The sequence below is a fragment of the Ambystoma mexicanum genome, chromosome 11, assembly GCF_040938575.1.
Source record: "Ambystoma mexicanum isolate Mex_15411 chromosome 11, UKY_AmexF1_1, whole genome shotgun sequence".
NCBI classification, from domain to species: domain Eukaryota; kingdom Metazoa; phylum Chordata; class Amphibia; order Caudata; family Ambystomatidae; genus Ambystoma; species Ambystoma mexicanum.
The window spans coordinates 643,465,029-643,489,821 of record NC_090934.1 but is presented as its reverse complement, the minus strand read 5'-3'; the positions used below and the strand labels follow the sequence as shown (position 1 = coordinate 643,489,821).

The 24,793-nt window shown below is 43.0% G+C and overlaps 1 protein-coding gene across 1 annotated transcript in view; it reads right to left on the bottom strand.

The window, feature by feature from the left end:
- The window catches only part of ANO3 (anoctamin 3), a 2,087,603-nt gene that overhangs the window by 189,428 nt on the left and 1,873,382 nt on the right, over positions 1-24,793 (bottom strand). The window contains exon 21 of the mRNA XM_069623502.1: positions 5,954-6,099. Coding sequence (XP_069479603.1) covers positions 5,954-6,099 — 146 coding nt within the window. The remainder of the gene's footprint in view (positions 1-5,953; positions 6,100-24,793) is intronic.

Below are 24,793 nucleotides of genomic sequence, written 5' to 3'. Positions count from 1 at the left end.
AGGTGAACCTATTTTTAAAACATTAGGGCACAAACTCTGCCGTAAAACTGTTGGCAGCATTGGAAAAGTCAACCTTTGGCAACATTTCCAATACAGAGAATTAACAGAAAACATGCGCCAATCTACAGATCTAACTTATGCCAACATTTTAAAAAGTTTGAGAGTTGGTATACTTTCTAAAGAAGCAGAAGCAACATTGAAAACCCGGCACATTAATGCACTTTATGGCGATAATGCATGTGCTACAGTTGTTATGGAACAATTAGCCCACAAATATGTCAATTGTATGGCCTAATGCCAACTCTTGCAAGCTGTTTCAAATTCAATGAAATCATGCTAAGTAAAGAAATGCAACCAATAATGGAAATTAGCTCCACAGACAAACTAGATGTACATGGTATGACACTACCCATGTGTGACCAAGCCACAATAAGACTAAATAATTTAGAAAAATCAATCTCAAACACAGCAGGCTTAGAAAAGATGTTAAAATTATCCTTAAATTGCAGAGTAATGCTTAAACGTAACCTTGACGTGGACCAAGGACTAGTTAATGGAGCACTGGGTACAGTTGTTGGCTTTCAAACATACCCACGTGACAACAAAATTCAGTTTGTCAATATACTCTTTGACAAACTTTCAGAAGTAAAACGGATAGGACGCTCAACAGCTAGATTCCTTCTCTTCAAAGATATGTATGTACGCAGAGAACAATTTTCTCTAACTCTTGCATACGCAGTTCCAATTCATAAATCACAAGGTCTTACCCCAGACAAAGCAATGATAGATATTGGTAACACAGTCTTTAAAGAAGGCTTGAGCTATGTAGCAGTCTCACGCTTACGTACACTTGACGGTCTATTTCTAATCAACTTTGATACAAGTAAAGTAAACGCTGATATTCCTTGCATTTTAGAATATAATAGACTTCGCTCACTATACACTCCCCATCTAAACACATAATCTGTTCCACAAAAACTAAAACGTTGTAAACGAAAACTAAATCAAACTGAAATGCAACAGGACGTCACTGCAAATCCTCCAAAGAGAGTAAAAGAAACTAATACTTCATGAAGTACCACAAACAAAAAAGAATCAATTAGAGAAAGTAAACCAGGTACTTCTTTAAAGAAGGAAGACAAACTCCAAAAAAAGCAGTTAGATACAGAACTACCTGGACCATTTAAATTCTCAAATATAGTTGGTGTAAGTTGCTATGCAAATGTAGCAATGAATATTCTATTTCAATTACCACCAATTGTTGACATTTACTCACACAGTACAGACCCATTGTGTTTGCAAATGTTAGTACTTCACAGAAATGCAGCAAACAATCCTGACAACACATATAGTGTTTTTGGAATAAGACGACAATTGAACTACTGTGCTGGAATGGTGAAATTCATTATAAACTCACAGGAAGATCCACAAGAATTTCTAATGTACTTACTACAAGTACTGGAAAACAAAAACATACCTATAAATGAAATCTCCCCGATTTCATACATGTGAAAACATACATGCACTCTCTGCAACAATGTGACACAGGAACAAATCCCTTATGAGCGCTTCGTGTATGTATCCATACCTAATTGTGAATTTGTTAAATTTCAGCAACTTGTATAAAATGCAAACCATGGTAGATTATGTACTACCTGCAATTCGGATAATCGCTCCACCTTACTAATACAAACACATAGTAAATACGTAATACTAATGCGTCTACATTACATGCAGATGGTACCAAAAACAACCGCAAGCTGACTGGATTCACACATGGTCAAGTATCACTTGGTAAGAAAACTTTCACAACAATAGGTATAATCTACCTCACAGGAGCCACAACCAATGCAGGTCACTAAACTGCATATAAAAAAAAATGTGGATGGTTCGAATGTAATGATAGTACCATTACTCTAAAGCAGAGATTACCAGCAAATCTTACAAACACTTATTTAATCTTCTTATAACCAAAATGTAATAACTAATCTGTACTTAAACATTAACAAAACTTCAATTAAAAAAATTATAAACTGTTACAATATGCCAACAGCTATCTAACTGCCCCAAGATTCTATAACAACTAAACAGATAAATGAATACCACTAAATTATATAAAAAAAAATAAACAGTTAGAATATGCCAACTGGTATCTAACTGCCCCAAGATTTTGCAAGAACCAAACAGATACATCAATACCACTACATTATAACAAAAAATAGACAGTTAGAATACGCCAACCGGTATCTAACTGCCCCAAGATTTTGCAAGAACCAAACAGATACATCAATACCACTACATTATAACAAAAAATAGACAGTTAGAATACGCCAACTGGTATCTAACTGCCCCAAGATTTTGCAAGAACCAAACAGATAAATCAATACCACTACATTATAACAAAAAATACACAGTTAGAATACGCCAACTGGTATCTAACTGCCCTAAGATTTTGCAATAACCAAACAGATAAATCAATACCACTACATTATCACAAAAAATAGACAGTTAGAATATGCCAACTGGTATCTAACTGCTCCAAAAATCTGCAACAAGCCAACAGATAGAACATTAGCCAGAAACAACAAGTAAACAATGAAAACAAACAAACAAATGGACTGTAGCATAACAAAAAAAGTTTTTTTTTTAATCCGATATGGATTTTTTTCCCACAGACCCAAAGATTCTAGCAACAAACACAGAAACTGAGCAAAATGCACAGTACACTGGTTTGTAATCTACTAAATATGAGGGTCAAAATAAATAAAAAATGTCTATTATTCAATGATCTAAGTCATTACAAACTACCAATAGTAACATGATCTTTTCTTTTATCACAGAAATTGACAAGGAATATATGTACTCCAGTAACCAAACCAAACAGTAAGTGTATTATAATAAGTACAACCACTGCAGCATATCACACCCATAGTGGCTTATAACTTCAGTGCTTATAAATTTGGTCTTGGCCATGGACCCAAGACTCTAGGCTCTAGCCAAAACCACCACACCATATCACACCCATAGTGACTTATAACATTCAGTGCTTATACATTTGGTCTTGGCCATGCACCCAAGACTCGAGGCCCTGGCCACAACCACTACTGCATATAATAATAATAATAATAATAATAATTTGGCATTTATATAGCGCTACAAACCCTCAGGTATCTGAGCGCTGCTTATTACCCACGGTGTGTGGTGCTCATTTATCGACCTCGGAAGGATGAAAGGCTGAGTTTGGCCCCGCCGGGATTCGAAACTGCGTTAACAGGCTCTGCACGGATGTCAAAGCGAGCGCTCTACTCACTGTGCCACTTGACCGGCTGGATATCACACCCATAGTGGCTTATAACTTCAGTGCTTATAAATTGGGTATTGACCATGCACCCAAGACTCTAGGTCCTGGCCACAACCACTACAGCATATCACTCCCATAGTGGCTTATAACTTTGGTGCTTATAAATTTGGTCTTGGGTGCATGGTCTTTGGCCATGACCTCAAGACTATAGGCCCTGGCCACAACCATCGCAGCATATCACACTCATAGTGGCTTATAACTTTGGTGCTGATAAATTAGGTCTTGACCATGCACCCAAGAGTCTAGGTCCTGGCCACAACCACTACAGCATATCACTCCCATAGATCACACCCATAAAATCAAACATTTTAACTATGCCATATGGGTACTTTTTATGTTCGCAAACAATATGAGTGTTCTTAGAACAGTTTGTACTTGCTTACGAACAATATGGACAGGCATAGTGTCCTCAGGACACCCCTATTTTGTTTATTTACAAACTTCCCAGGACACTTGATGTGTTCTTAGAAGACTATAGGCCCTGCCCACAACCACCACAGCATATCACACCCATAGTAGATTATAACTTTGTTGCTTATAAATTTGGTCTTGGGTGCCGAAGTTATAAGCCACTATGGGTGTGATATGCTGCGGTGCTTGTGGCCAGGGCCTAGAGTCTTGGGTGCATGGCCTACGGCCTACGGCCATGCACCCAAAACACTAGGCCCTGGCCGCAACCACCGCAGCATATCACACCCATAGAATCAAACATTTTAACTATGCCATATGGGCACTTTTTATGTCCGCAAACAATATGAATGTTCTTAGAACAGTTTCAACTTGCCTACGAACAATACGGACAGGAATAGCATCCTCAAGACACCCCCATTTTGTTTATTTACAAACATCCCAGGATACTTGATGTGTTCTTAGAACAGTTTCAACTTGCCTAAGAACAGTACTGACAGGTATAGTGTCCTCAGGACACCCCCATTTCGTTTATTTACGAACATTTCAGGACACCCTGTGAGTTCTTGGAACAGTTTCAACTTGTCTACCTCAGGACACCCCCATTTTGTTTATTTACGAAAATCCCAGGACACTTGATGTGTTCTTAAAACAGTTTCAACTTGCCTATGAACAATACGGACAGGAATAGCGTCCTCAGGACACCCCTATTTTGTTTATTTGCGAACATCCTAGAACAGTTGATGTATTCTTAGAACAGTTTCGATTTGCATGCAAACAATACTGACAGGTACCGTGTCCTTAGGACACCCCATTTTCATAAACTATGAACATTAAGGACAGCGCTGCTGTCCGCGGTCAGAACAAACACAACAGGGGTGCCTGCCACCTAAATAAATACAACATTTGACCCATCTCTTACTCCCCCACCCTCCCCAAACAGTCTTACACACCAACACACTTGACTAAATAGTATTTTTCCACCAAGTTTCACCACGCTGTCCGCGGATGTCCGCGGATACAAGATGGTGCGCGTGCCCAGAAAATGTGACGCACCACACGCTCTCAACCACCCAATCAGCGAGCACGTCGAATGTCTGTGGACCTGACGCGGATCACCCAGCCAATCAGGACCCTGACCGCGGAGAGAACAGGGAAGTGTGTCCGCAGAGCGGACATAGATATCACTCATTTTTTTGACTTAAGTTTTAGTCATTTAAAAAAAAAACTACTTGATGGATTTACACTAAATTAACAAAAGCACACTTTCGGGCCCAAGCCACCACCCCTGCCGCAAATTTGGTGTAAATCCGTCCAGCGGTTTGGGCTGTAGGCATGAGCACATTTTTTCCCATTATGTCTATGGGAAAAACAGAAGTTTTGGGACCCCCTCTATAACTTTTCCCCCCCTGAACCAAACCTCACCAAACTTTGCAAAACAATTCAGAGTGGGCTTGTTTTGTAAAGTTTGATGAGGATTTGTCCAGGGGGAGCGAAGTTATAAGCCGCCCAAAAAGTGCTCTTCCCATGGAAACAGCAACTTAACCATAACTACACGGCCACGGTCTTGATTGGAATGTCTGAAGGGACTCACTCAATGCCATGCTACGCTGCACACTTCAAAGCATCTCTCAATACTTTTCTGGCCTTGCCACTGCTTTGTGCACTTTTACTTTACTCTTCGCATTCTGGCACTTTTATGAAGAAAGTGAGGAGGCTTCAGAGGAGGTGGTTTGTTTATCAGACGTCTAGACAGTCTAAATGCGGTCCTAACTTGGGTAGCCTGTATGCGTCTGCCTTACATAAATAAGCTTGGGCCTGATTCATCCAATTTGGAGTGAATAATAGGCGAATGAATGGAGAGTAACCTTAAGGTGGGCTGTACGATATGGAAACGTTTACCATCAAAATAGAATAGAATAAGTGCATATTCAACATCTATAGAGCTAAAATCGAACGAATTATTAACATGGAATCCACACATATCAAATGTTGTTATTTTTTCTGTCCTCTTAACCTAAAGAAATGCTCCAACCACGCCAGTGGGATTTGGTAACGACTTGAACTGCAGGAATCTGCCTGCTACAATGCTCTTTGACTTTGAATAGAAGGATATTCATGTGTAGAAGCCTAAGCATAGAAAATCCCATCTGCACATGAACATAAGATGCTATGTATGCTCACCCATTTCAAGATATTCTTCCATTAGTCCATGTGCATTCATCGGCTGTAGGTTCCAGTCCTTTTCCCACTGGGGAAGAGAAACCTTATTTTCTACCATCTGACCACCTTTTCTGATCTTCCGCCTGGACCACCAGTTTTGCATTAGCCTAGATTAAATAGACACCAGTACACGATTAGTAGAGAAAGTATGTTACAACGTACAATCCCAAAATGTGCATTTTAAAAGAAGAGAACCCTTCAGGTGGTATTGGTATTGCAGAAAATAAAACAAAAGAAAAAACATATTCGACTTCATGATTAAAATGAGTGCCTATGGGAATGACTTCGGTGCAAAGACCAATTAACATAGAAAAGGCACTGGGGACCCCATTCTGGGCAGCGGTCGGCCATGCTAGAAATGTCTGGGGGCATGTGCACAAATGCCCGGGACCTTGAAATAGGAGGGCGTGCTACACTCAGTGCCGCTTCACACAACTGTAGAGGAGAAAGGCGATCAAGGAACGCAGATACAAGGAGATTCTGGGCAAGCTGCGGAAGTTTAGAGGACGCCCACAACTGGGCTGTGTGAGCGATCTGAAATTATTCCACGCATCCTATACCCCGCACTCACCTTCACATTCCCATCTCACTTTCCTCTCAACTTTCTTTTCAGAAATAGGAATAGCGTCCTTTCTTCTCACCTCAGTGCCTAATTCGTTGTATACTATTCTGCACCAAGAAGGAAAGGAGCAATGACAGCTCTGTAGATACAAATGTAGAGCTCTCCCCTAGGATTGCTTCGAACACTCCCACTTGCAAAAAGAAGAAGAAAACACGAGGCAAACTGATCCAGTAGAAAATCAAGACAGTCATTGCCATTTGATTTTGGAGGAATCGTGCAGGGAGCCCCACACTTGTCCCAGGAAGTGCTGAACAGGTAAGATGAGAATTTGCCAGATGAGGTGTTGGGAAGCAATGAACAGCACCTCTGCATTGGGTGCTGAACATTTAAGAGGAGTATTTGCACAAGAACACAAGAGGCACAGTTGCCACATGGGATGATGAACAGAGGAGAAAAACACTTGCCCCATGAGGTGATGAGACATTTGCTCAAGCAGTTTGTGAGCATCGAGGCAGTGAGACATTCACATATTTCGGGAAAAAAACAGAAGCTTCAAAGAGTCTTCTTTTCTTGTTTTTTTTTTTAAATGTATTGTGCATTTACTTTATATTCCGTTAAGAAATGGACTGCTTTAAGTCCACTCCCCCACGCCTAGTAGGTTTATTTGAAATGGACAAGGCCCAGCTGCTGCCCAAAATAAGCCACCTCTTCCAATGTGAGTGAAATGGCGCGATTTACAATAAAGGATCAAAGCATCAAAGCGTTTGTTGGGGACAGCAGGACAAACTGTTTCCCATGCACACTAAGGAAGCTTTTCGGAAGTGTGCCTTACACTTGCTCAGCTAATGAGTGGAAAGCTAAAATAGGCAGACAATGGGCCTCATTATAAGTTTGCCGGTCTCGGAATTACGGTACTGGTAAGCTTGCCGGTACCATAGTTCCCGGACAGGCAAACTATGAGTTGTGCTTCCGGGTGCCTTTCTGCCTTTCTGGCAAGCAAAGCATGTTGGATGCACCGGCACCGTTTATAACGGTGCCAGTGCATCGGGCTTCTCCATTCCCATTTGAGCTCTCTGGGGCTCAAATGGGAATGGGGAAGAATATTTCCTGGCACCCAGGAATGGGCAAATACTGGGTCCGGCAATGCCGTAATGACCCGGTTATTGCCCATTCCTGGACGCCGTAAAAAAACCTGCGGCAGCCGTGCCTGTATTACAGGCACAGCTCTGGCCAGCCTCCTAATCAGTCCCGATGTGTCTTAGAAGCAAAGTGGCATAGAGACCACTTCAATTCATATTATACATTGGCCTCATTATAAGGTTGGAGGTAGCCTTGCCAGTAAAACCAGCAAGGCTACCTCCAAACCGGCATGAAAATCCTGCACCCGTGAATGGGCAATTACCAGGATATTCTGGACCTACCGGAACCGGTAATTGTCCTTTTCTTGGGTGCCGGTGCAGGTATATTCCCATTCCAATTTCAGCCCATAGGGCTCAATGGGAATGGGGATGCCTGTAGCACCTGCACCGTTCATGGCGGTGTTGGTGCTACAGGCTTGCTGTGCTCGCTGGTGCCTTTCATTCCACAACGGCAGACCTGGCGGAGTGAAAGGCACCTGTGGCACAACTCGGAGTTTGCCGGTCCAGATACAATGGTACCGGTAAGCTTACCGTTACCATTGTATCCGGACCGGCAACCTTGTGATGAGGCCCATTGTCTTTTTTATAATAATACTTAGATGGTAAATTGTTCTCCTCGTGACTATACTAAACCTATCATGTGATTTGCAATTAATGTTTTGTCCATCAGTTTTTTGTAGACTACTACCTGCAGTTTATGATGTTTACTTTTTGCAAGGCAGCATATATATAGAAGCTCCTTTGAATTGGCAAATTTTGTTTATCAATACATCTTTGGTCTTGGTTTGTTTGTCATTAATTGCATGATATTGCAGGGTAAAGTCATTGCAAATTCTAATTATTTAATGGAAAGCCTTACATTAATTTAAAACATGCTTTACAAGAGGCAGTATTGGGTACTCTGAATGTGTTTCACATCTCCATATCAGTGTTACAAAATCATTCTTTAAAAAAAAAATTGATTAAGTATTTGGTTTACAATTGAAACCTTTTAGCTATTTATCTACAAAATACAGAAGCAAACACAGAGAAAACGAAAAACAAAAAAGGAAAGAAGAAAAAAAACAAATTCCAAGAAACAAGTTAAAAGAAAAAGAATCAGGATAAAACAATAAAATTAAGAAACCGACTCAGAAATCCCAGAGAACTATCCAGGGAGATCGAGTGAATAAAACATAGATTCTAGTCAATGGTTTTCCTTCAAAGCCTGTGTGAAATGAAGAATAATTAGTACCCTGCATCCTGTTTCATGCCTCTGGTTCCAAGGTCAAAAAGGCTCCTTTAAATACGCAAGCAAGGCTAGTGTCAATGAGATTCTAGAGTCTATAGTCAAAATTGTCCACCATTCCTCCGCTGTGAAGGTAGTTGTTTCATCAAAGAACTTGCCTAAATGTTTTAGGCAAAGAGGAATCAGTATCGGACAGGTTATCATGATGTGGAACAGCGATTCACAATGATGTTTACACAATTTACAAGAGAAGTCCGAGGTTGTCTTGTCTTTCTGGAGCGCCACCACTTGTCTAGTGGGGTACAAGTTCAAGCGAAAACGCATGAAAAGTCTTCTTAGATGGCTGCAGTGAAATTTTGCTAAATAACTGGGGAGAGATCCTCTCATTCTCTCGTCCCCACACGGTTTCCCCAGAGTTTTGCACTTCGCTCAGGTCTCTAGAGTATCATTCCAATCCAGCTCAAATAGTTTTCACTTTACCAGCATTGGGTTAGTGATCAGTGGATCTGCTGTCTGGTGTACACTGACAAGTATCGCAGTGCAGACCGAGTTCCAAATCATGAGCAATGATTCTCTATTTGTGGAGAGAGCTCTTTTAAGTAGACTAAATCCTCCTTTGTTTTGGCCCATTAAAGGATAGTTCCGGGACTTTTTTTTTATTGTTCCTACGGTTCGGCCATGTGTTTTTAAGCATAAATCGGTAGATCGTAGAAAACTTTCCTATGGACCTTACCCGACTTTTCGTCCATTAACGCACTCGAAAACATCCACCATTTTCTGATAATCCTATCATTTCCCCCCATCGCCCTGGCTCACCTGCTTTTGCGGCACTAAATCAAATCCCCCGCCCCTGAGCCTGACATCAGCAGACGCGTACCGCCCATTTCCCGTTTCGTGTCAACAATCGCTGCGCCTGAACTAATGAAGTGTCGCCATGGAAATGGCAGGACGCCTCTTTCCTCAATAAGTATAAACAGACCGTTTCACAACACACAGCAGCAGATTTTCGAATCCATTCCTCTCTCTGTGTTACTTTGAGTATTCTGTGACTCGTTTCTGTGCTCTGGTCAGCTACCTTCGTTGATTGTAGCCCGTGTGAACAGATACCAGTACCACCGCTATAAATTATTTTACTTTCTTTACCACATAATGGCAACAATAATGCCGTATATGTACGAGCCGGAGTACACCGAGGAAGAACTACTGGAAAGGCAAGCACGCGAAAACGATGGGGATTCGGACGGCAGTTGGGAGGACCAGTCAACGGATGAAGAGCCTGGACCATGTCGCATGGACGGCGTCTCCACCTGGTGCACGTGCAATCGGTGCGAGCTAATGCCAACTGAGGAGGAGAACTGCTGCTGCCGAGAAAACTCGGGATGCCTGGCCTACATTTCGGAAGGCGAGCCAAGTCCGCAATGCATCACCGAGCTGCCAGAGTTCAGGGAAGCCTGCCTCTCACGGACCGTGTTGAGGATGATGATGGTGCTTATGCACGAACTTCGTGGCACTGTTCGTCCGCGTAATCCGAGTAACGAGTAAGTATACTCTGGTTGTGATGTCAGTGATGCCACTACTATGTCATGGTCGTCTCCCACATATAAAATTACATCTACATATCATTCGAATGCATGTAAATTGGTTCCATATTGTGCATTTTCTAGATAGAATTTTTTTCAAAGCAGAATGACATTTTTTACCTGAATCGACAGTGATAAGAAAGTTTTGTCATTTTAAAACAGTTTGCATCTTTCATTTTCACAGGTGGTACAGGCTGGTGGCCTATCGTTGCTTCACTTGGTGGCTTCACGGGAGGCTCGGACACCGCGTTCGGAGAGTAATACCTGCCTGTGCGGTACTTGCCATTAGACAACATTTCCCCAGCGACAGTGGACAATACCGCGGATTTTCCCTGGATGTGCTGCAACCGCAAATTTACAATGTGTAATGTTTATTATTTATGTTCAATTGAAATTAAGATCCAAAATAAAACCCAATATATATTTTAACAATGGTTGTTTTGATTTGTTCAAGCGTTGGCAATAAAAGGAAGGCCGTTGTATTTTATTGATACAAAACATGGTTATAGGTAAATATGGTTGATCATAATAAATCATCCTTTTGGGCACCGGGTACAGAGATGATCACCTCTGGCCCGTGCCGCCTTGCCACCACAGGCCAGCCTGCTGCTGACTAACTGCCTAGGCATCCAGGGTCTCCAGGGTGAACTGCACACATATATTCTCCTGGGAGGGTGAGGTATTTATAAACTCACCCCCCTGCCTTCCATGTACTAGATCCTGCAGCCAGCCTCTTACATGCAGTTAGATGGCCTCTCCTTGGTGAGGCCCTGCGGCAAACGAGTCTTGTCTGCACGACCACCGCCCCAATCCATCCCCCACCCTATCAAAGGCAGTTCGCACCTGGGTACTTGTGCTGGCAACTGGAGCAGTCAGGGAGCGAAAAAGGCCAAGAGGTGCCAAAGACCATGTACACTTCAAAGTGGTCTACAGAGCATGGGTTGTTGTTCCCATGTCTACCTCCAGACCCCGTGTCTCCTGCCAAGCATCCCCCCTCACGCTGGACGGCCCCCTGCAATCCACATAAGTGTGTCTCCATTCACGAGTCTTCCTGTGTCTTGTCTGCACGACCACCGCCCCAATCCACCCCCCGCCCTATCAAAGGCAGTTCGCACCGGGGTACTTGTGCTGGCAACTGGAGCAGTCAGGGAGCGATAAAGGCCAAGAGGTGCCAAAGACCATGTACACTTCAAAGTGGTCTATAGAGCATGGGTTGTTGTTCCCATGTCTACCTCCAGACCCCGTGTCTCCTGCCAAGCATCCCCCCTCACGCTGGACGGCCCCCTGCAATCCACATAATGCCACGACATATATACGTCATTCATTCACAAACACACCCCTGTTTCGAATTCTTTATAACCCACTTCATATTTCTAATGAGCACTTCTTTGCGCTTTGCTAGTCAACCCGTGAAGGTGCTGGTTATCTGCTCTTCGTCTCTGTGAACTTCCGTGACCACTTCGAGGAAACTCGTCAGTTTGTAACCTGTGAACTGCTCCCTGTTCTACGACAAGAAACTACTCTGATCCCTGCATCTAACTGTTTGTTCGTCAAGGTAAGGCCATGTACCATAATCATTTTGCGTCCAATTTCTTTTCGTTCAAGACAGTACATGCAAGGAACTAGTCACATGTTCTGAGTTTACATTGGTATTCATAGAGAATTGTTGATCTTTACTTTTCAGAACTTTCCACAATGCCTGCCTGTTCCATTGGCGGTTGCCCTTCGAAGACCCATAATAAATCTGAAGGTACTATAATGCATGTTTTCCCTAAGACAATAGATCAGATAAGAGAATGGGTCCGATATTGCGGATATCCACCGTCTGAGCTTGAAAGTAGAGTCCTAGAGGTCTTTGCGGACAAGAGGGGTGATCGATACCGCATCTGCAGCAGGCACTTTACCTCTGACATGTACTCCACATCATTGCTAATAAAGAAGAACACACCGCGAGCGAGGCGAAAATTGCTCTCAACCGCTATTCCCACTCTATTCGTCCACATCCCTCCACTGGTGAGTCAAGTTTATGTATTTATCTCTTGGCCTTGCGGTAGTGTGTAGCATTAGCTAACAATAATTTCCCCATTTATGTATACACTCAATATGAAGGCGGAAGATTCTCCATCCGTGTCATTATTGCAGTCATCAGCCACTTCAAGCGCCTATCGGGTAATCTTACTTGGCTATTCTGCCACTGACTTGTTTTAGGCATGTAAATCAATAGTTTTAATTTATCGTGTAATTATGTTACCTAATGGTACACCCTTGTACTCATCCTCTAGTCTTTGTTTTCAGTTATAATTATTGTTATCCAAAATAATGCAAGTACTGTCTTTCAGGGAGATGCTGAGGAGTCCAACGTATTGACGACTACCGTTGATGTCACTCAGATGCTCGAGGTACGTTTCAGGACAGTTCCGTCGCCCTCCTATGTGTCTTCTTTTTTCAATTTTGTGTTCATTACTAATGAAAGTCCTATGTTTCAGGGAGTCGATGGAGCATTAGTCCAAGAAGAAGGGGGAGCATGCAGTTACGGGTCGGCGCAACAGCTTGCAGAAGTGTGCACCGCAGTTACATCGTCCCTTGATGTTCTTATGCATTTCGAGGTATGGATACTGACAGTTTGATCAAGCGAAATCATATGACGTGATTACATCCGCTATACTTCCTTCTTTGTTAACGCAAGTACTATGTTTCAGGGAGATGACGGAGCTTCTTCTACAAGAACATCACCCCTAGTAGTTGATGCAGATCTCTGGGTGGTGACACTTCCAACGATCAAGCAAATCGAATCATATTTACATATCCATTATTTATTTTAGACAACTGATCATTTGTGCAGGTCTATTTAGATGAGCCGTTCACGCCTGCACAAAGTTTCTGTTCTTTTTATCAAAATAGAAAACCATACTAATGCAATTACTGTGTTTCAGGGAGTCACTGAAGCATCATCTTCAATAATATCATCAATGGAAGTCTATGAGGAGCCCGAGGTATGGATCTTGACAGTTCCATCTAACTAGATCAACAATGCGTGAATAATTGTCGTTTGAATGTTCTACACAAAGCGTTCATTCGTGTTTTGCTATTGAGATGTACGTGGGTATTGGTCCCCAAGTACATTTTGTGTTTTCGATATTATTATATATTATATATTATTATATAGACATGCACACACGAGTCGGAGCAACAGCGTCCTGATGTTGAAGTTCGAGGCAAGAAAGTTTCAAAGAAAAGAAAGCAAAAGAAGGTTAGTGTCCTGGTCACTATATTATGTTGTTTTTCACTGTTAATAGTTCAATACTGTAAGTTGTGTTTAAACTGAACATCCCTTTTCCAATCTGTCCTCTAGTTGCGAGTGGGTGTACGAACTAGATCTACACAGACAGTGAAGCGAACGAGAGATGTTGCTTGTCAAACCTTTTGGCAGGGACTTGAGACTGGAGATGCATCGTGCCAATGGGAAGAATATGAAGTGATTGACAACGGAGCTATACCACCACCAGCCATTGATAGTGAATGTCCTCCTGGTAGTTCGGATGCAGTTGGAGATAAATTCACAGAATCCACACCCGCAAAAACTAAGACCGCGAGAAAGTTGAAGAAATTGTCCTATTCACCCATTGCCGGAGAAGGAACAGATGTTGCAATGGAAGAGAATGAAGTGGACTACAATGAAACACCTTCAATATCACTGAACATAGCGGAAGACGATATCAGAGATTCTACCTTTCATGTGAGTGACATGTCCTCAACGTTACAGGCCGAACCAGCTGGGATGCAGAGTGACAGTATAAGGAAAGAGGCCAAATTCATTGTATTCGATAGTTGTTTGATTGATATTATTATTCGGTTGAATGTGGGCATTCGGTAGGTGGGGAAGTATGTGGGGAGCCATTGATTAATGTGACTCGTGCAATTCGAGGCACTAACCTTAAAATACATGCCACCTGTACAAAATATCATCCTTTCTCATGGTCTGCACAACCCATGCTGGGACAACTGCCAGCAGGCAATCTACTTTGTGCAGCGGCTGCACTTTTTAGTGGTTCAAGTTTTAAAAAATTAGAGTCTTTCTTTCAGTTTGTGGGAATCCATTTCATTGCGAAAACTCAGTTCTACAAATACCAAACCGATTATCTATTTCCAGCCATTAGCGTAGCTTGGAGAATGGAAAAAATGTCTATTGATAGTACATTCGCGGGCAAACGGTTCAGGCTAGCCGGTGATGGACAGTGCGACAGCCCAGGATTTTCAGCCAAGTACTGCACCTACCACTTTCAGGACATGGAAAGTAAGAAAATTGTGAGTTCGGTGGTCGTGCAGGTGTCACAAAGTACATCCTCAGTGGCCATGGAGAAAGTTGGCTTTGTAGCATCATTGCAAGAACTACAATCGCGGGGAATGGTGATCGACCTGATAGCCACGGACAGACATGTTTCAATTGCCAAGACAATGAGAGAAGAGCACAAAAATATAAATCACCAATTTGACGTTTGGCATCTTGCAAAAACAATCAATAAAAAATTGTCGGCTGCAGGTAAAAAAAAAGATATGCAAGGTATTTCACAGTGGTCCAAGTCAATCAGCAACCATCTTTGGTGGAGCTCAAAAACATGTGGAGGGTCGTTGGAAATTCTACTGGAAAAATGGCGGTCAGTAATGCTACACTGTACAAACGTGCACAGCTGGAACACGAACCAACATTTCCACAATTGTGAACATGGCCATTTGTCCACAGAGGAGGCACGGAAGAAGAAGTGGTTGATTCCTTCATCACCCACTCACAAAGCCATTGAAAAGATTGTATTTGATAAAACTATAACAAAAGCTTTGAGGGGACTCACGGAATTCTGCCACACAGGAGATTTGGAGGTGTTCCACAATATGTGCCTAAAGTACAGGCCAAAACGATTGCATTTTGGCATGGAGGGCATGATAAATCGGACTCTTTTAGCGGTCTTCGCACATAACCATAATGTCGGCCGTCAACAAAGTAGGACGACCGGAACTTTAGGGACGCTTCGCTACAATAAGGCCTTCACTAAAAGAAGTAAACAATGGGTGATCAAACCAGTGTTTGAGGATATGCAATATGAGTTTATTGAGAGACTTATTGTTGACGTCCTAGATAGGCACATAAATGGAGTTGTGAACGAACCTGTGCAGGTGACAACTGCATTGCCACCCAACATTGCCTCTGTTCCATGTCCACCTAAAGAAGAGCTCATTGAGAAATACACATCACGGTTTAAATGATTGTAATTTGATTGTCTGTTCTCTCGAGTCTCCTCATGTCGCAGGCCCATTGAATATGTTTATCTATCCAACCTTGTTCATTTGCGCATTAAATTAAACCAAACAGTAATATAAATGATTTTTCCAAAAATATAGAATGTCTCCGTATTTATGGTTCTGTGGGGCTGCAAAGCACGCAGACAAAATGCAAAGATGGAGTGTAAATTTCAAGTCCTGTAAGACGGCCTTACACTGAATGTAGCTAACTAGGAATGTGTGTTCGTTCAAAGTGAAGGTCAGCTGCTTTGATTTTTTCTCGGGTGCCAGAATGGCCCACGACTCAGTATAAGGTTCTATTGTTATTTGACCTTGACAGGCCGGGACCACGTAAGAAACGATAATGAATATAATTTCAGAAACGAAAGCCATTTCATGTTCGTTCATTAGAAGAAATAAAACGTAGGCATAGAAGGAGTGGTATTTCGGGGCTGCCCTACGCACAGACACAATGGAAAATGCAAATATAATGTAAGTAACTCTTTAGATGAGTTTATACCGCAATTTAATTACTATACAGTAGCTTTAAAGACGGGTTAAGTTGTACTTGTTCATTCTATGTGGCATATTGTTTTGTACCGCGCACTATCTTGGGGAGAACCGTCTCCTTTTACGGAAGCACCTCAAAACCTTCCTCTTTGCTTCTGCTTTCTCTCTCCCTCTCCCCTGCTACAACTTGTCCACTGTTTGCGACCTCGGTCCTGGGCCCTTCCACTCTCCACCTGCACTCCCTGTCAACCCCTGCACTGGGGAACTGTCTCAGTATCCTACAGCCCCCCCTTGACGTATAAAACCCAGTTGCACTGTCCTAGCTATGAAATAATTTCCAGACCTAATATATAAAATGAATAATTTTAATAAAGATCTGATGGTGAGACTAATTTCCTTTTTTTATGTTTTTCAAATAGATACATCGTCCATTATTGTCTGTGTCACGAGTACCAGACACCGGCGGATGGGTTTTTTAACCGCCAGTTGCTTCTCCGCGTGAACAACGTTAGCACCCTGACCATTTTGTGGGACGGTCGCCAAGTACAAGTATGCCCTTACGCGGTACTAACGGCTAGATGCAACATACAGACCGTTGTGGTGGCCTAGTGCCTCGTTGTTGGAACAGCCATGCGATTATCAGTGCGACCGAAGAGCTTATTTTATCGTAAACCAACACCCTGTCTACTGCACACGAACATCGCTTGCCTCAAGACGAAATATTTTGGATCGAGAGCAAATAAAAATTCATTGATCTAAGACCCTGTTTACAGCAAAGGAACATCGTGTGCCTCGAAACAAACTTTTTGGAACGTGAGCAAATAAAAATGCAAATCGCTGAATATTCTCAAAAATTTGATGTCAAATAAATGTACTTTACCAAATTTACAATCTTGCGGTTTAATTTAAAAGTACAGTTTCATATTCCCAATTGTGGAGCGCTGTGTTGTGTGAGCTCATCTGTGTTGATTTCCTGGTTCTGTGTGGAGTCGCGTAGAAGACGCCTGGGCGCGTTTGCCTACGCAGCTCAGTCACGTCACGGATAGAGGCGGGGAATATGAATGTTTTGATCAAGTCTGTTTCAGGGGCGGGGGATTTGATTTAGTGCCGCAAAAGCAGGTGAGCCAGGGCGATGCGGCAAGTGAGAGGATTATCATAAAATGGCGGATGTTTTCGAGTGCGTTAATGGACGAAAAGTCGGGTAAGGTCCATAGGAAAGTTTTCTACGATCTACCGATTTATGCTTAAAAACACATGGCCGAACCATAGGAACAATAAAAAAAAGTCCCGGAACTATCCTTTAAGCACTTCTGGTAGAGTGATACAGATTTCCAGAAAGTTAATGTATATAGTGATGTCAAGCCTAATTCTGCTGTAATGATCTGGACTGGGGTACCCTTTGGTAAGGCCAAAACCTTTCTCCAGAAAGCACCTTGTTAAGAAGGGTCCTGGGACCCCGCTCTGCTCTGCTGGGCCTTGACATCTCCAAATGGCAGAAAGAAGACTCAAGAACAAGCAGGCGACTGAAGCAGGTTTTTCAAAAGACATCAGGCTTTATTCTCCAACACGCCAACACACAGGATACTCCATCAGACAGATCTCTTGGACTCAGTCTCTAACACTGAAATCAGTCCCCTTTTTATACAGCTTTAAGGAGTGGGACTACCCCCACCCTTGTCTTCTACATGCACTCTTAGAGCAAGGCTCTTCCTTGACGTCAATCCCACATCTGTTAGTTGATTATTCTGTACCTAACCTTCAACTGGAGATGCTACTGACGTTCAGTTTGGAATTATTTTGGCCCCAGCCACACGGTTTCTAGTCCCAGAGGCCCTAATATGGGCACTAGCTGCATCCATTCTGCTAACTAAACCAGCCAAATGTGTCACTCCTGTCTGCCCTTGCCTGCTTATCTCACTCCACAGAGTACACTGTCAAGATTAGAGATATAAAGTCTGGAAAGTCCCGTCCTCTGGCTACTTGACTGTCCTTGAACTATCAAGAGGTCATTCTTTTCATTTTAACACTGTTCGACAAAAATGCACTTAATTAGATACACATTATCCCTCTTAAAGGTGCTTGCCCTTAAAGGTAATGGCCTGTCACAAAATGGTGGATTATCCTATTTCTGGTCAAATCTGACACCTGGTTAGTTTTAAGCCTAGTTTTCTTAGTACATGTACTTTTCATGTACTACTTATGAAGCCTTTCATTATTTAAAATATTCTCACCTTATGAACATAACTCCGTAAAAAAGCCCTTGGGCTTTGACGCATTATGATTTCAGTTTTCTGCACATTTAAAGGCATAGATCACCCCACCAAGTTCTTTACGCTTGGTTTAAGTAAGCGGGGCTCTGCCCCCACTGCATTCAGTTTAAGAGGGGTGCTTCCTATTCAGCCTCCGAGTTTTGGACAGATGGTCGATGATAAAGAGAATGATGTCTCCGCCCCATAAGTCAGTATCAGGATTACCTTCATTCAGTAGAACTCCACCACCAGTGACAAGGTACATTTGCAATAACGGGCTTGTATCAGGGTAGCCTGGGTGGCCCGATTTTTGACCTTAGTGCATAGAGTAATCTCTCTATATGAGTTGATGGAATCACTCAGGCAGATGTCAAGGTATGTCAAACAGGAGACTTCCAGGATCTTCTCACCTTGTAAGAACCATGCGTATGGTTTTGCTCTTGCTCCCTGTTTATGACCTAGAGTGAGAATTTTTGATTTTTTTACATTAATTTCCAAACAATGAGCATCCACATAAGCAGCCAACGCATCTAATTGATGTTGTAGGCCTACCTGCGTCTGATCCATTAGGATCAAGTCATCCACATATAACAGCCTACTCAATGGAACACCCTCTAGGCAGGGCGGAAAACATCTGATGTTCTTAAACGCTACTTCTATGTCCGATAGGTAAACTTTGAAGATTTCTGGTGCAAGTCGACAACCATGCTTTATTCCCCTTGTTGTTTGAATACAATCTGAAAGATTTCCTTGGTTGTCTAGCCTTTCTCTCAGGGATGTGTTATAGTGTAGAGCATTTAGCACTTCCGTTAGGTCTTGGGGACAGGACCATGCCTTCAGTTTGTCTCGCAACGTTGGTCGGACAATGATGTCAAAGGCCTGGGCCAGATCTATTGAGGCTAAGTAGATCTTGTTTTGGTTCTTACTCTTGGCCCTAACCTTTAAGATGTTTGTGATGAAAAGATGAAGTGCTGTTCCAGTTCCCCGTACAAAGCCCGCCTGCCACTGATCGGAGTGTTTGGTACAGGAACTCCAATCAGATAGTTCCTTCAGGTTAAGGGCAGCAAAAATGTTCCCAATGACGTCTAGAAGGGCGATAGGCCTGTAGTGGGCAGGATCGGCCCTATCGCCCTACTTAAATATTGGGACAACTATGTAGGTCCTGCATGATGCTGGGATGATTTTACTGATCTTGATGTTTTCAAAAATACCTCCATGAATGGGACCCATTCCTCCTGATATTTTTTAAGATCTAATTTTGGAATCCTCTCTGGGCCAGATGCCCTTGAGTTGGTTTAAGATCAGATTAAGACGGGCAAATGCTCTTTTTCTATTTTCAGGCTCCATGGTCCGCGGTAGAGTTTGGCTTGATGATCTCTGTTACCTGGAACAGCTATGAATATTTGACAATAACACTCCTCCCACGTCGCTCCTGAAACTGGATTAACCATCAAAGCATTCTGGGGGGCAGTCATATCGTTCAGCACCTTCCACATTTGTGAGGTGTTTTTTGATGCCATTATTTTTAGCATACACTCCGCGTTTGTTGGAGGATTTGGAATTCTGTTTTGTGTTTCCCACCCTCCAGTGAGTTGATCTTTCTCACTTTCTCAACCGGCTTTGTAATTTCTTTTTTCTAGTGGCTACCTCAAATTCAAAATGATGGAAGGAGCGGAAGTGCCTTTTTGGTTCGTACAATGAAGTTTCGATGTAAGACGACAGATTAGTTGGTCATCCAGTAGGCCCCGTTGGTGTGGGGTCACGTTATGACTGGATTCTCCCTGCAGTGTGTGCACTACTGCTCTGATTTCCTCCTGATTAATGTTTTGTCCTGTTTCTCCCGGCCGCCATGTTCAACTTGCCCTTTGTTGCGTCCCTTTTAGAGGTGATCCAGTTCTTGGAAGTCAGTTTTAAGATGTTATGTTCACTGAATTGGGAAACTTGTATCTCTAAGCGTGTTAAGTTAACAAGTCTGTCAGAGAGACATATAGTCCAGTATTTTGTGTTCAGACCCTCTCTTCCACATAGCCCCTGGTGGAGAATCTCTGTTGATGTTCCCATTCACTAGCCTGATGTTTCTGTAGGCTCGTTGATCTCTCAGATGCAAGCCTCTGACTGTGATGTTGTGTTATGAAGTAAGTCAGTGATTAAGTTAAGGTTATCATCAAAACAAAGGACATTGAAGTCCCCTCACACCAGTATATCTAGGTTTTCATATGTCACCATAGCTTGGTCGATCAGGGTCATGATCTCTTGGATGAATCCTGCAGACCTCATAGAAGTGCTGTTCCAGTACAGATTCAGTAAAAATTGAACCTATGGCCGATGGACTTTTTTTGGGACCTCTTTTATGGTGAGAGCCTGTATCAAGAGGGATGGGTTTTTGGATGACACTACTTCACAACCACTGTTATTGCTGATCAAGGTAATTAAGCCTGCCTTTGGGTGACCCATGCACCCTTTTTCAGCCATATTCTGGTGAGATGAAAAGCCCTCCAGAACAGTGGTCTCCCTGAGTCAGGTTTCCTGTCACATATTACATCTTACTGGTTGAAAACTAGATCTCCTTTGCCAAAGAGGTGGGAGAAGCCCCATGTATTCCAACTTCCCAGTACGAAATGGGATTCCCCCTGATTTTAAATGTTATGAACGGAGGGAACTAGACGCTAATGCTCCTGCTAACTAACTCCAGTCTTCCCTTCCACTGGGTTGGAGTCTGAGCCTCTGCTGCTAGTTTTCAGAACATTGAGTCCTTTGGGGTTGATCACAATACAGAGATTAGGTTTTGCTCTTTGCTCTTGGGTAGATGACACTTTGGACCCCACATGAGGTGATATACCCCTTGTTTCCTGATGTTTAGAGGTCGCCAGTCCCCTGAGAGTGGGTTGCTGCTGTGATCTACGTAGAGGTTGTTGTTCAGGGCTCTGCACGCCATCTTCCTGTGTTTCCAATTTCTTCAAAAGGAAGCCCACATGCAGCAGTTTATCACCTGCGGCAAGCAACAGATTATTTTTAGCTGAGGAGTCATGGTAAACCACCACTTTGTCCAGCCTTACTTCCTCTGGAAACTCAATCAGGACAATGTCTTTGGATTTGATTGACCTAAGTGTTGGTATACAGTAAAATAAGCAAATGAGGTTTGGTCTATTTAAAATAAGATTGTCCTTTATATAGAGCATCCTTTCCAATGAGATTTGAAAGGTGTCCTTAACATTGGCTTGAGCCTTTGCTGGGTGGTGTTTGAACTCATTTGTTCCTGTGGTTCTTGAGGGGCTAAAACTGGTAGTTGTAGATAGTTTGTTAACCAGCTCGAGACTCTTCTGTTCCAGTGACTTGAAATGGGTTGGTTTTAATGTTACACTTCTTCTACAGTCTCTCAAAGGATAAGGTTCCATGCCATGGCCCAGTGGGAAGACTACCCCGCTCCCACTAGATCCTTGTTGGCGAGCCATACTGTTTTGCGTGTTGGATGGTTTTTCCCACTCATTCTCCTCTCCAGAAGATATTTCCTCCTTTTCATCTTCTGACTCGGTTCCCCTTGACACCATCCCCACCTCCTGGTTGCAACTCCTTTCCTCCCTCTGCTGAACTAGGCCAATTTCGATTGCCCTAGTGAGAAGATTAGAGGCATCTTCTTCTGAGGAGTAAGTTGAGAGGTTTATTAGGTCCCTGCTCTCATCCTCAACATCCTGGTTTTCAGAATTTGACTTGTTTGTAGAGGCTTTTATTGTCTTCCTTTTCGGCCCTTGGTTTGTCTTAACTTGTACAGTTGCTGTTACATGCTCCCTATTGTCGCCTCCAGTGTTTGTGTTCTGATGCATTGGGTTTCTCAGTAAGGTCTTTTTGGTCTTAGTAAATTGTCGTTTGTGGTATTTTAACGGCTGGGAATCACCATCAGCCGCTTGTTCCAGTTTGCATTTGTTTTGGCCCAGAGTGTATTTTAATAACGTTCTTCTCGTGTGAGGTGATTTTTCTGGTCCTTGGATGGTCTTGGATCCTGTTTCCAACTTGGAAAATATGTCATATTGTTTAGGTAAGTTGACCTGGGCCTTTGCCATCTGAGCGGGCTGGATTGTCCGCGTTAGGTTGGCTGCAGATGATCTGATTGGAATAGGTGGACTAGCTATTCCTTCAGTCACCTTATGAGGGGGATCAATATTATTTGTGCCTCGCATCTTCAAAATGTTTAGTGTCTCAGGGGGGAAGAAGGTCTCTTGTGGTGGACTGACCTAGATCCTTATAGTTTCGAGTGAGGCAGCATGTTCACAGCTTTTATAACTAGGAGAAGGATTGTTCTGTTGCATCAATCTTTCCTGTTCCCTGTGGTATCCAATGGAGTTGCTAAATAATCTGCATTATTCATGACGATTGGAGAATCCAAACCCGAGATGTTCTGATTTAAGGATTCCAAGTTGCTAGCCAGGTCTTTGTGCTGTTTAATCTCGGTCGGATCTTCTCTGGTTCCTGTGATTGATTATCGGTTCAATGATGCTGCGAAGAATACTGGCGATTTGTTCAGCATTTGTTTCAATAATCTTTTCCATGTTACCTTGGATTGCCGTAATAAAGCCCTCCACAAATATGATTTTGGAGTGTAGCATCGCCATAACCATTGTCTGGTCCTTAATTTGGTCGCTCAAGCTCTCATAGAGCTTCATGAACGGTGCCAGGGTGATGGTGATTGCGGCTATAAGCCAAGCATCTAATAGTGGTTTCGGTGGGACTTGCTCCTCAATTTGGGTTACAGCCATGTCTAGATTTAGAGAGGTACCCTTGGGCCGACTGGCCTGTACAATGCTCCATTTTACAGTTTGAGATTGAGATGAGTGGCTTATTTCAGAGGAACGTCTTGCTTTTCTGTGGCCCATATCGTGAAGGCCTCTCTGTGTTAGACCTTCATTCAGGGGCCTTTTTGTTCGAGCGTCGAGCGAGTACAGGAACCTTGGACTTGAATTGCAAAGCCACCGGCATGCTGTGAGAGTCCCGTTTGTTCGTCCCAGTGTTTTCAGTCTGGGTGTCTTTATACCTCTTCTCAGGTGACTTTTGCCCTTGCTGCTCCTTTGTGGGATCCTGAGCAGAGGCACACTCTACTACATCCGTAGGTAGCATAGGCCCATAGAATTTGATCCCGGGCTGTCAACACCAAGTCCTTTGTGTGATCTACCTTACAAGCCACTCCCTGGTTCACTAAAGGGCATGGTCTGTCTGACTTTCCATAAAATAATCTTTGGTGTAGTGCAAGGTTTGCTGGCGCCAGAACTTCGGTTTCCAAACTGTTTTGGAGCAACTTGACATTGCTTTACAAGCGTTCTTCCAAAAGTAAAACTTTCAGGCGGAATCTTATGTGTAGAAGACATCCCATTGCCTTCTGCAGGGATGCTTACTGCTACACTAGTATCTAGGATTACTTTGTGACTAGTTGGAGAGGGCATAGCTGAATGGCATCCTTGGTTATGCCATTTGGCACCGACCTGGCCACAACTAACAAAGTCGATGTTACTGACGCGTCAGAGCCTGACTTCAGGATCCTCTTTTCAGGACTTCTTTCCAAAAAAATGGCTGAAGACTTGGTATATGCCCCAATTTCCACCATTTCTTCAACCAGGCATTTTTCATTAGACACTTGAATGTCATTCATGTCGGATTCCAACCCTGACAATTTGCTTACAACTGTGTCTCGCTCATTGGGCTTACTGTGATGGGTCCCGGTCAGTGGCACTGAGTGAGATCCACACTATTAAAGTGAATGCAAACTCGTTCATGAGACCACACTGCTACAGCTGTCGTATCTCGTTTTCCAAAGCTGTGAGCTGTAGGACGAGAATCAATATTAACATACAGCTGTAAAAGCTGGGGCACCCACACCGGGCTAGAATCCCCTCCAAAGTAGAAGCAAGAACAATGTTCGACTTGTGGCTATTTCACACAAGTTTAACAGGGGTAGAGGTGTTAATGAGCAATGCAAACTTACCCCATTTTCATCCTGTGCGTGTGGAATCCAGCAAGTCAAGAGTTCCATTCCGCACAGTTCCTGGATTCCAAACAAGTTGATATACTTGTGTGTCCTTGTCTTCTGCTGCCCGCCGCACCGCGGACTGCAGACTGCCTCACTTTACAGCCACTTTGCAGCTGCTTCTTGGTCCCGGGGGGTTTTGATGTTGTAAGCGGAGTGGACCTTGTCACGCTCACACAGCGTCCCCTCAGTTGGTTAAAAGTGCAGAGCCTATTTTCCAGGTAATAGGTCTCAAGATTAGGGACT